The 12,421-nt window shown below is 50.8% G+C and overlaps 2 protein-coding genes across 51 annotated transcripts in view; one reads left to right on the top strand and one right to left on the bottom strand.

The window, feature by feature from the left end:
• The first annotated feature begins 1,030 nt into the window (after window positions 1–1,030).
• On the top strand, window positions 1,031–2,784 carry OXER1 (oxoeicosanoid receptor 1). Its single transcript, XM_082746900.1, has one exon. It carries the CDS (start codon window positions 1,241–1,243, stop codon window positions 2,366–2,368), a length of 1,128 nt encoding a protein of 375 aa, XP_082603026.1. The 5' UTR covers window positions 1,031–1,240; the 3' UTR covers window positions 2,369–2,784.
• Window positions 2,785–7,041: 4,257 nt separating this feature from the next.
• KANSL3 (KAT8 regulatory NSL complex subunit 3) overlaps window positions 7,042–12,421 on the bottom strand; it is a 44,063-nt gene continuing 38,683 nt past the window's right edge. For all 50 annotated transcript variants that reach the window (XM_082746791.1, XM_082746821.1, XM_082746788.1 and 47 more), the window contains one exon: window positions 7,042–9,592. In XM_082746791.1, coding sequence (XP_082602917.1) covers window positions 9,572–9,592 — 21 coding nt within the window. In that variant the 3' untranslated portion in view covers window positions 7,042–9,571. The remainder of the gene's footprint in view (window positions 9,593–12,421) is intronic.

Raw genomic sequence — 12,421 nt, 5'->3', positions numbered from 1 at the left:
ATTAGATCTGTTTTTCTGAACATTGACTCCGTGCTAGGGAACTCCCTAAGAGGTTTAGCAAACAAGCAGCTCTGGTTCTAAACAAGGCCTGTCTGCATTCAAGGCTCAGGCCACCTGGCACCCCTTGGTCACAGCCTATTTGAGCCCGTCTACCTCAGCCTTGGCCAGATGGGAGCCTGGGACAGAGGAGAGAGGGACCTGGAGGCTTTGAGAGAGAGAGGCCAACAGCCACTGTGTCTGAAGCCCACTGCTGACCGCAGCCAGACGGCCAGGGCAGGCATCTAGAACCACAGCCTCCCTTGGCCCTGTCCCAGGTCATGAGGAGCCTGAGGCCCCAGGCACCCCTGCGAACACCATGCAGAGGTGGAACAGGACTTGCGCCTTGCCTGAGGACAGCTCTGGCCTCTACTGCCCCGTCTGTGGTGAATGCAGAGTCAGGATGGCGTGGGGCACACAGTGGACAGGGCATCTTGAAGGCTTACTGTATTGTTCTGTCTGGGGGAGGAGCCCCAGGTCCCAGGGCAGGAGAAACTGGCAGGGGAGCCCTCTGCATGTAGGAGGTAGTTCATAGGGTACAAGGACTTTGGACACTCTGGAATCGGGGATCGTGAGGTACAAACAGGCTTATTCCACAAGGCCATGAGCATGTGGTCAAGGTATCAGCTAGACTCCCCACCTCCCTCTCCAGAAACAACATCCTGTTGGCACCATACTCCCTGCTGCCGGAGCTGATGGGGACAGGGAGGCAGCTACCCAGTCTGTACAGATAATGGGGGGGGGGGTGCAGGGTGGTCTGCGTGAATCTGAGAGCTATGGGTTGCCAGGACCAGCTCTGGCCTTCAGGCAAGCAAACGTCTGAGCCCTCAAGGCTGCAGACACTCTTCTCCTCCTCACCCCAGCTGGGCCTTCCTCCCACATCAGGGTCTCCCTGGGCTTCTGTCTCACCCTTACTGAGCCCTGCTCTCTTCCCCATGCCAGGGGTGGCCCAGATTCCCCACCCTTCTTCAGAGACCTTGCAGCCAGGTCACTTGGTGTGGGGGGAGGGGGAGAGGAGGGAAGGCTACAGAGTTCCCCTTTGGCTGGGTGTCTCTCAGTGGCCACAAGGGTGCTGATGAGAACACCAGGATATTGAGTCATCGTGGTGGCCAGCGGGCAGTGAACATCATTCCTCCTGCCCCAAACACTCTCTCAGGGGTAGAAAGCATAGAGACTTCTCTCAGGTCCATGGCCCAAGCAGCCCATGGAATCTCATAACCTGAGCTCTTCCTCTCCCCTCCTTTCTCTCCCTCCTTCGGCTCTCCCTGGCTCCCTCCCCACCTCCCTCCCCCGCACCCTCTCCTCCTCTCCTTGGGCCTTCACCACAGATTCAGGCGCTGCAGGAGAGGCCTCAGGTTCCTGCTTCCCAGCCTCCTCCCTGACCGTGTCCGCCTTCCTGGCACCGATCCTGGGTATAGAGTTTGTCCTGGGGCTGGCAGGGAACAGCTTGGCGCTCTTCATCTTCTGCTTCCGCACTCGGCCCTGGATGTCGAACACAGTGCTCCTGGTCAGCCTGGTAGTGGCCGACTTTCTCCTGATCGTCAACCTGCCCTTTCGTGTGGATTACTACTTCCTGCACGAGCGCTGGCGTTTCGGGGCCACCGTCTGCAAGCTCAACCTCTTCATGCTGTCCACCAACCGCTCAGCCAGCGTGGTCTTCCTCACGGCCATCGCCCTCCACCGCTACCTGAAGGTGGTGCGGCCCCACCACGCGCTGAGCCGGGCCTCCGTGAGGGCGGTCACCTGGGTGGCCGGGGGACTCTGGGCCAGCATCCTGCTCCTCAATGGACACCTGCTCCTGGCCGCCTATCCCGATGGCTCCTGCCTCAGCTACAAGCTGGGGGTCAAGCCCTCGGCTTTGCTCCGCTGGCACCAGGCCCTGTTCGTGCTGGAGTTCTTCCTACCACTGGCACTCATCGTATTTGCCATCGTGAGCATCGGGCTCAAGATCCAACGTCGTGGCCTTGGGGGGCAGGCGGGCCCGCGGAGAGCTGTGCGCGTGCTGGCCGTGGTGGTGACTGTCTACACAGTCTGCTTCTTGCCCAGTGTTGTCTTCGGCATGGCTTCCTTAGTGGCCTTCCGCCTGGGTGCCTGCCCCGCCCTTGACCTCTGCACGCAGCTCTTCCATGGCTCCCTGGCCTTCACCTACCTCAACAGTGCCCTAGACCCTGTGCTCTACTGCTTCTCAAGCCCTAGCTTCCTCCGCCAGGTCCGGGCCCTGCTGGGCCTCACCGAGGGCCAGCAGGGCTCAGCCAGTGACGAGAGTTCCTACCAGCCATCTGCCCGGCGCCGGAAGGCCACTCGGAAGATGCAGGCTGTGGAGAAACTGTAGACGGAGGTCTCGCTGGAGGGCCCGCTCGAGTAAGAAGGTCCCTCTTGGGACTAGAGGTTCCCCAGGCTGCAAGAGGAAGGACGGCTGGGCTCTGACCTGGAGGGAGAAGGTTGCCAGCATAGGGTGCCTCAACCAACTGGATGTCGGCAGGAGCCAGGTGGGTGGCAGGGGAAGGAAAGGGTCTCGACCTTCCAGAGCAGTGTGTCCCAGATGACATCCCCAGAGTGCAGGAAAGAGACTGATGGCGGGTGGAGACAAGACAGAGGCTGTAGCAGCTCCCCTCCAGACAAAGGGCCATACAGCTGCCCAGTCCAGGGGGAAAGCACAAGTCTTGCTTTGGAGGTTGGACAGTGCACATTTTTGTCATCTCCAGCTTGTCCCTTTCAATGCTAATAAACTGCCTTTTGAAAATGCAAGTTTGCCTCAGCTGTTCTAAGGAAAACTAAACAAATGTCTTTTGGCCCATCTGGCCCTGGGGTCAATAGAGTTCCAAGTGAGTACCCCAAGATGAAGGGAGACTCTGGGGACAGAGCAAGGAAGCCCCCCAGGACACCATCCTTCCACATCGCTCCTGGAGCCCTGCAGTATCCTTCTAGGCAGAAAAAATGCTTCTCTGGGTCATAGGAGGGCAGCTCATCTGGATCCCTGGATGACCCCGGCTCCTTTCTGGTCTTTAGCTCCCCTTCTGCAGTCCTTGAGGTCTTGCCCAGTGCATCAAGGGCTCAGGCCCACCCTCCCCTACGATAATGAGGAGATCTTGCACCTTGGAAGTTAACTGCTCCATCCAGCTCAGGCTCCTGGCTCAGCTCGGAATCCTACCCACAGCTTTCCTCAGCCCCAAGTACCCTTCCCTGGCTTTGGAACCTGTGGTGACTGTTAACCTAACCAGGACAGGACCCCAGCTAAGGACAGGAGCCTCAGAGTCACAGGGCTGGCTCATAGCCCTCTCCCAGGACCAAAGCCATCTTGTCCACCTCTATTCCTTTGTTCTGCTCGGTATGCCTGTGGTCAGTGTCCAACCATCTAGGTTAACCCATCTGTTGGCTTAGGTCCCCCAGGCACAAGGTGTATACCTGACGTGAATTTGGGGTTTTTTTGTTGGGAGGGGCCTGGGGGCAAAGGGGTAGTGGTTAGTCCTTCTGTCCACAGGGGAAGTCACTGACTGGTAACTTCTTTTAGGACAGATTTCTTAAATATTTGTGCAGACCTAATCTGTATTTTCTACTCCAATCTCCTAAGTGTATCCTGGGAAAACAAGAAGTTTTCTAATCTGGATTGGGAGAGGGTTTGGTATAGCCTTCAAGGCTTTTCAAAGGGCTACTAAGAGGTCAGTAAGGCCCTGTATAAGCACCACTTGAACCCCATGTGCCAACTCGGGAGAATGAACACACATACATTCCCCACTGGCAGGACAGAAGAGGCTGGAACTAGTTCTCCACTCATCCTCTCAGCCACAGGCCTCTAGACCTCAGGTACAGGGTCTGATGAGAGGACCAAATTCCCTTTCCCCAACTCCCTTCGGAGTTTGAATCCAAGTCCAATCCTCTCATATCATAGACAGGGACACTCTCCCTCTGTTAAAAATTCTTAGGAATGGAGACCAAGGCCTAGGAATCACCGGTGCCCTGGGAGAAAAGCACTCAGAAGTAGTGCAGATGTTGGGGTGGGAGATGGAAAACACGTCAGGTGGAGGGAGGTGGCCTGGGAGACAATAGGTTGAACAGATACTGGAAACCATCTCCCGGGTGTGTCTCCAGCCTGCTTTCCTTTTCTGAAAACTCCCCAGCTTCTCTCAAAGCAAGGGTGTGCTGCCTGGGCCCCTGCAAGAGCTTCCTCATGCCTCTGCCCTCCATGGCCCCCTGCTCCATGCCTCCCTTCTTGTTGCTAACTCTTTGACTCTGGTAGAGCCATTCCTAGGGACTCCCCACTTCTCTACCCTCTGCCATGAGGAGGAGTGGGCCAAGTCTGGGCCAGCCCACCCTCAGCCTGAGATCAATAATGCCAAGTAAGACTGGAGGCTGGGAACTGAGCACTTTCTCATGCAGCCCCACCCCCAGGGCTCTACAATGCACTGTGGGCCAAATGCCAGGCACCTTCCATCTGGTACCATCTCTTCCCATTTTTGTGGGCTCAGGGTGGCTCTGTGGGCAAATGGGGTTCCATATACCATTTCCTCCGTCTTCTCTACACTGGCCCCTTCTCATCTACCACACCATCATGTCCACCCACTCTCTCAGCAACTGGGCTCACTTGCCTTGCCCCCATTTCCCCAAATGGTTCCCATGGCTTCTGTGCAGTGTTGCCCCTCCCCTTGAGGAGTCCTAGAGACTAGCCACAGTTTGCGCCCACTCCTATCCTGCCCAGGATCCTCTTTGCCCCTCGTCTTGATGTTGTGGACTGCCCCCTCTCCAAGAAGCTGGGCCACCCCTCCCTTCACAAAGCCCTCTCTACAGGGAGTATGGATGTCCCTCAGGGGAGAGAAGTGGGGACTTCGGCTGCCTCCACATTCTCCCTGCATGGAAGGCCTCCCTGGTCCTAACCTTGGTCGCTCATTCTCCATCTGTGAAATAGGAACAGTGATTAGGCTCTCACCCAACTCCAGAGGTGTAGATGGAAATAACTGAAGATGCCAGAGTGCTGAGTAAGGTAGTTATTTACATGGTGAGGGAGGGGGAGAAGGAATGAAATGGGATACAGGGGGAGGAGAGGAAGGCAAACTGGTTGAACTGTCCCCCTACACCCAGGAGAGTAGGGGGGCGGCACCCATGGCAATATATGGTAGGCTGGAGGCGGGTTGAGTAAAGACACTGTTTCCTACATTTGGGTTCCAAACAGCATTTTGGTCCTTTGGGTGAGTTACACTATTTAGTGTGAATCTGGAGCAGAGCTTTGTCTTCTTTCTCCTAATATCCCAAAAGACAGCAAATGGGATCCCTGACTGTACTCTGCGGACTTCTGTGCTGGGGGAGAGCAGAAACGGCTGGGCTGACCCGCCATAGCCACTCATATCCAGCATTTACTGGGCTTCCATTGGGGGCCACACACTAAGCTACACAGGCAGATGATCGGGCTCTGACCTCCAGGCCAAGTCTGGGAGAGGTTTGATCTACAAGTGGACCAAATGCAACCCAAGCCAGTATAATTTAAGGTTTGGGAAGTAGTAGTGCAGGGCTGGGGGCACAGAAAAGCTAACTGCCTGGTGTCAACAAAGTGATGCATGTAAGCTCAAGCCTGGAGGATGAGAAAAGCAGCAAAGGGAACGGCATTTCTGGCACAGGGCACAGCACTGTGAGAAGAGCTGCCATGGAGGGAAGGATAAGGTCGCTCAGGTGAGCAGAGGTGGCCTAGGCAGAGTTGGGGACAGGCGGGAAGACAGGCTGAGCCAACTAGGCTCACCACATTCAGAATGTGACCCAAAAGATAGGGACTGGCCATCCACAGAGGGTTCCACAGCTGCAAAATCCTGTGGTGGCAGGATCAAAACCAGCCCCTGGCAGATGCACAGCAGTTGAGGTCACAAGGCAAGTAGCAGGATCTGTCAGGCTCCCTGTTAAGAATGCCTATTCAAAGAGTATGATGCTGAACATCTGGGTGGCTCAGTTGTTTAGCATCTGCCTTTGGCTCTGGTCATGATTCCAGGGTCCTGGGACTGAGTCCACATCAGGCTCCCTGCTCAGGGGGGAGTCTGCTTCTCCTTTTCCCTCTGCCCTTCCTCTCTGCTCATTCTCTCTCTCTCTCAAACCAAAAGGAAAATAATACGAGGTCTTTAGAACTAATGATGGTGGTGAATGGTTTCTGCTTCTTGCATCCATTGATCCTGACAAAAACATATGCTTTAGGGAGATAAAAACGTAATGAAAATACTTCTGCAGTATATTTTGCTATGACCCTGGTTCCTATACTCCTCTGAAATTTAAGACAGTTATCATTTGAACAATCTCTTTGTCTCTTACTTCCTCTGACTCTCCCAAGTCACTGAAACCGGAAGACCAGGAAGGGGAAGAATGCACCTGGTCTCTACAAAGGTTGGTAGCAAGATAAGCTCACATGTACTAGGATCTCCAAGTAGTCTACCAGAACTACGGCTTCCACCTATAGAGGGTCCCGGTGCTAAATGGAGAGACCTGGAATTCAAGGACAGGAAGGAAGGTCCTCATGGATACAAGTTCACAAATTCATTCACCTCTAAGTCTTTATTTATCAGAGCAGATGGAGGTACAGGATGTGCAAAGGATTTCAACAACCTCTCAGGACCAAGGGCAAGAAACCCCATCTACTGACTCAGTCCCAGTCAAGAGCCCCACCGGGGGCTGCAGTGATCACTTCTGGCTTGTTGGGAAGTGAACAGAGTAAGATCACATGAAGGAAAAGCCATCATCTCACCTCCTGGGCTAATGTCCACTCCTGTGTCCCATCTCAGAACCCCAGCACAGTCCAGAGAACAGTGGCAGCAGACTGCCTGGTTCTAGTCCTACTTCTACCACTTCCTGCTGTTTGACTTCTCGGTGCCTCTGTTTCCTCACCTGTAAAGACAGAATTACAGTACCCACCTCATGGCACCGGGCATCAGTGAGATAATCACCAGCGTTACCACAGTATCTGAGCTTTTATTTTCTGTGCTATTTTCACTGAGTGGTTATCAGAATAGACAGGAAAAGTCAATTTAAAACAAGTTAAAGAAATCCAAAGTTGCTTTTATTTAATTGTTTTTGCTAATGTAAGAACAGAACCGTGACAGCGGCTCAGCTCTATAACCCACCCAGCCCAAGACTGTTCCGGTGGTGGGGCCAAGAACAGGTAGATGATCTTCCTCCATTAGTGACCTCTTCTTCAAGCACAAGGACATCTTCTATAGAGCATCAACATGCACCTGTCATGTTGAATGTCAAGAATTTAACCAAAGCCTTCTTGATCCTTCTACATTCTCAGCCGGTAGTATTGCCTTCTAAGGTTATGGACTCCAGATCTGATAACGTGATAGGTAGAGGAAAGCTTCCTTCCAAATTTTGAGAAGAGTGGTGGCAGAAGTCTGGAGTTGAAGGACATGACTCTAAGGACTTCAGCCACCTCCCCCCTTTAGCCTGTCCCTCCAAGGTGAAAAAGAGTCAGTGTTCTCGAAACTCCCCTTTCCAGGTTTGGCTTTCTTCAAGGTGTACAACCATGAAGCATACTAGGGTTTGCACAAACACAGGACAATGCATCAGTTTTTCCTTTGACCCCAACATACACTGGGCCAGTATCTTTTAGGAGCAACCACTCCAGCCCTGCCTAAGCCATACTCGTAAGTCACGAGTGGGTTGTTCGGGACCCTCTGCCTGTCCTAAACGATTCCTAAAAGCTTCATATACAGTCTGTCTTACTGTCCTCGGGCCTATTGGTATATAATCCTACCTATAAAGTTACCAAACCCCTGACCTATGGATGCCTCTTTCAGATTTCATATCTTCCTCAAACTTACTAAATGAATTTCCAAAAGCAGTTACCTACAAGCTAATTCAGGAAGGAAGCCTCATTCTGTGCAAATCACTGCTGAGACCAGCTCTGCAGGAAGTCAGGGAGGGAGGGCCTAGGGTTCAAGATTCTCTCTCTATACCTATCACACATGCCCCCCTCTCTGCCCACAGCACCCCTTTCTGCCTTGTCTCAGACTCCTACACACTAGGTACCCCCCTCCTGGCTGCCAGTTAGACTGGCAGGCGAGGCTCCTTGACTACAGACAGGTAGCCTGACTTGGATCTATGCTGTACCATGGGTCAGGACCCTGGACCACGGCCACGGCATGCTGTATACCCTCCTGCCTATAGATACTGAACAGAGCCAGAGTCACCTCTGGGTTGCTCTATTTATTGTCACCTTGGCTGGAAATATTCTAGCATATGGAAAGATAGGGACCTGATCTGGAGGGCAGGTAGGACATCAAATCTAAAACTACCATGGCACACAAGTATTGTGAGGACATAAGGAAGGGCTCAGAGCTCCGTCTTCAGCGATCACTGCTCCAGAGCTTGGGTTGGTACCAAGAGCCCCACACAGTAGAGTCAATGCCAGTAACCTTCCATTCTAAGCAAGAAGACAAGAAGTTGCGTGGAATGGAAATAGAAACACTGAAGCATGGTCTTCATCATCTTGATGCCTAAGCTTCCTGGGACGGCCAAGATGTTAACTTAGCTGGTTATCCCTGTTTCACTTCCAAGCACTGGAAATTGACATTTCGGGTATTGGGGTTTCTTCCCTGTGATTTGGCAAATTCTTCAGATCTCCATGTCAAATCAACAGTTCCTTAGGTAATAGGTGCAAATTATTTTCTCCACAGGACTTACTGGCACATCCTTCGAACAAACCACTTCATTTGTTCCATTCCTCTTCTTTGGCCTTTCTGGCCTTTTTGGATTTTCTGGATACAGGAACTGCCCGAAGCAGGATGAAAAAAAGAAAGGGGCCAGCTTTCACCTCCTGGTTAACAGATGCTCCCTGCCATCTATACTGGCCAAAGGGACTGAAAGATGACAGCCCAGTCCTCTTTACCCTATCATGGGTTTGAACTTAGGAGTTCCCAGGTCTCAGCAGGCTACTCATTATTCGATGTGGTTCTTAGTAGGGAGGAGTTGCATGGGACATGCTCTCCCATAACTGCTCAGTGAAAGCAACAGCTCTCCCATAACTGCTAAGTGAAAGCAACAGCAATGTCCAAAACCAGCCCTCTGGCACTGCCCAACTGTTGGTAGGCCAGGAGGATCCCAGTCCTCAGCAAAAGGCTCTCAATCCTAACTCCCTAACAAGCCCAAGACGTATGGATGTCTCCTCCCAAACTGGCAGGGGCAGCAGAGACTTCCAAAAGGAACTCCTTTACTAAATGCAGTGAGTAGTCCAACATGGCTACTTGGGTCAAGTCATAGTTAATGCTGGAGAAGAAATGTCTCTGATTCAGGTAGAGCCAGATCTGCTGAGGAACCTGGGGAGTCCAGGAACCAGACCCATAGATGCCAGAGGACAACGTTCCTCTTGCTGGTGCCATATCACCTAGTCTAATGGTTTCAAAAACACAGAGGCCCATTCTGAAGACAGCTGGCAGGGAGGCAAAAATGGTGATCTTAAGAGGTCTTCAGATAAGTGGACAGCTCAGCAGGAGAGCATGTGTGCCCAGGACTCACTGCATGGCAGCCATCACCAACCCGGTGAAGGAGGACATATCACTCAGCATCTTCACGGTGCTGGAGGCAGACGCTATGGCAGAAGAGCAAGTGAGCAAGGGTTAAAACTTTGCCAGGTTAACATACCCAACCCTCTGACCGAATTGCCCCAACTCCTGAGAATTTATTCCAAAAAAGTAATTCTTGATAGGGGAAAATGCTAGATGGACAAGAGCATGTGATCTAGCAGCTAAGTGGTTATCAGAATATGGACTGTGCAGTCAGAGACCCACCTCAACCACTTTTTAGAGCAAGTGATGAATGCTCTCTGAGTCTTCTTTTCCTCCTCTGTAAAACACACTGACAGCCCCTGCTCTCCAGGGATGCTGTGAGATTAAATGAGACAATGTATGTAAAGTACTTCCAGTATAAGGAGTTCAACTACAAAGCTTAGCTCTTATTATTATGCATAAGGGCAGGAAAGGAAAGCAGGGAAAAGGAAAGCCTGAACATTAAGGGTGACAGAGTTGAAGGAAGTTTTCCATGATCGTTCTGACAATACATGTTTTCAGGTCTTAACCATTTTTTAGTTATGAAGATGGATGCCACAAACTGTTGAGCTTTGCAGCTTAGGAAGAAAAAAGCAAGGCAGAAGAGTTGGCCTTTTTTCACCATGGTTTCCCTACTTTTATAGATTTCACCTCTGGAAAACTCCTAGGAGTTCCCTGAGATGCAGAAAACGTGGGAAGGTGGAAGGCATAGGAGAGGGGATATGAAGAAGGGTTTGACAATCAAAACTTAAAAGGGGGGCACCTGGGTGGCTCAGTGGGTTAAGGCCTCTGCCTTCGGCTCAGGTCATGATCCCAGGGTCCTGGGATTGAGCTCCAGGTCGGGCTCTCTGCTCAGCAGGGAGCCTTCCTCTCTGCCTACTTGCAATCTCTCTCTGTCAAATAAATAAATAAAATCTTAAAAAAAAAATAAAAAACTTAAAAGTATCTGCCTACATTTGCTCAGCCTGCCCAAAGGCAGGGCTGTGTACAGAGGATTACTCTGGCCTGATTAGGAATACAACTGAGAGAGTGAGTCTCTTCTCCCAGGGTTGTAAGGATGCCCCCTGGCTAGGCAGATCACTGGGCAGACCACAGTGTGGCTCAGAGAGGAGAAAGACCTTGTGACCACAGGCAAGGAATCCATTCTCAGGACTCTGATGCAGGGCACAATACGGTCTCTGTCTCTCCTCTTCCTCTGACAGCTTTTCAGCTGTAAAGAGTACATAAGAGGGGCACCTGGGTGGCTCAGTGGTTTAAGTCCCTGCCTTCGGCTCAGGTCAGGATCTCAGGGTCCTGGGATCGAGTCCCACATCGGGCTCTCTGCTCGGCAGGGAGCCTGCTTCCCTCTCACTCTTTCTGCCTGCCTCTCTGCCTACTTGTGATCTCTGTCAAATAAATAAATAAAATCTTAAAAAAAAAAAAAAAAGAGTACATAAGAGTCCAGTTCCATAAAAGAAACTCACAGTTAATATTTATCAGTGCCAGAAACAAAACAGATCATTAAGTACTTGCACAGACCTTAGAGAAGCCTAGCCAGTGTTTACGATCTTTTTCTTTTTCATTCTATCCATAACTATTGTAGTACGTAACCCAAAACTAAAAAAGTATTATTTTTTCCAATGTAAACATCATTACCACTCATAAAAAAGTTAACAATTCCGGGGCGCCTGGGTGGCTCAGTGGGTTAAGCCACTGCCTTCGGCTCAGGTCATGATCTCAGGGTCCTGGGATCGAGTCCTGCATTGGGCTTTCTGCTCGCAGGGAGCCTGCTTCCCTCTCTCTCTCTCTGCCTGCCTCTCCATCTACTTGTGATTTCTCTCTGTCAAATAAATAAATAAAATCTTAAAAAAAAAAAAAGTTAACAATTCCTTAATATTGGCAATTACCCACTGTTTATATTTCCAACTGTCTCATAAACATCATAAATGGGTGGTTTTGATGAGGGAGCAGGAGGCTGGCTGAGGACAAAGCAAAAGCTGGCGCCTTGCACCCCCTTTCATCCGCTCCCCTCCATATGTGTAGCATTCCTCAGGTACCCCTGACTGCCATAAAATGATAAATAGTTAACTTGCTGAGATCACAATCCTGCAAGACAGGAGTCTCCCTTGGTTTGCAAATGTCCTTGAGATTACAACAAAGAAGTTACCTTATCAATAGCCCAATTTCCAAAGACACAGAACTCAGTTCCTCAAGCCTAATGTCACCCTCTCCTCCATAAAAAAACCCAAGGAGGTGGAAGTAGAAGGAAAACTAAATAAAGTTAAATTTCTTCTAAACCTAAATCTCATTAACAAGGATGCTTGATAGCAGGAATGTAACATTCCACCAGGAGAATCTCAATTGTCTTTACTTGATAGTAACCAGGCCTTTAATATCCTGATAGTATTCTTTGCCCCAATAGTCCTTCTGAACACCCCTTTATCCTCACCTACCCAACTCCTGTGTATATAACCAGCCACTCCTCACAACCCGGGGCAGCAGCTCTTCCTGCCCACGGGTCCTGTCCCCGTGCTTTAATAAACCACCATTTTGCACCAAAGATGTCTTAAGAATTCTTTTAGTCGTCAGCTCCGAACCTCACCCCACCAAACCTGACTTAGGTTCTGGGACTTCATCAGTTTGTTTCTGAACATTCAAAAATTCAACTTCCCAGAGTGACTGGCTGGCTCAGTTGGAAGAGCATGCAACTCTTGATCTCGGGATTGTGAATTCGAGGCCCACGTTGGGTGTAGAGATTACTTAAAAATAAAAATAAAATAAAAGTTCAACTTCCCAAAATCTGAGGAGATTCTGAGACAGCCCCTACTAATCAATCCTACCAATAATCACCAACTTAGGCCAACCTCCTCACTAGACCAGATAAGAAAACCAAA

This window comes from Mustela nivalis (genome assembly GCF_964662115.1).
Source record: "Mustela nivalis genome assembly, chromosome: 8".
Taxonomy (NCBI): Eukaryota; Metazoa; Chordata; class Mammalia; order Carnivora; family Mustelidae; genus Mustela; species Mustela nivalis.
This window is presented reverse-complemented; position numbering and strand designations above follow the sequence as displayed.

Bases quoted from the DNA above. Each gene is read 5' to 3' on its own strand.
- OXER1 (XM_082746900.1), top strand. From the start codon at position 1,241: ATGGAATCTCATAACCTGAGCTCTTCCTCTCCCCTCCTTTCTCTCCCT.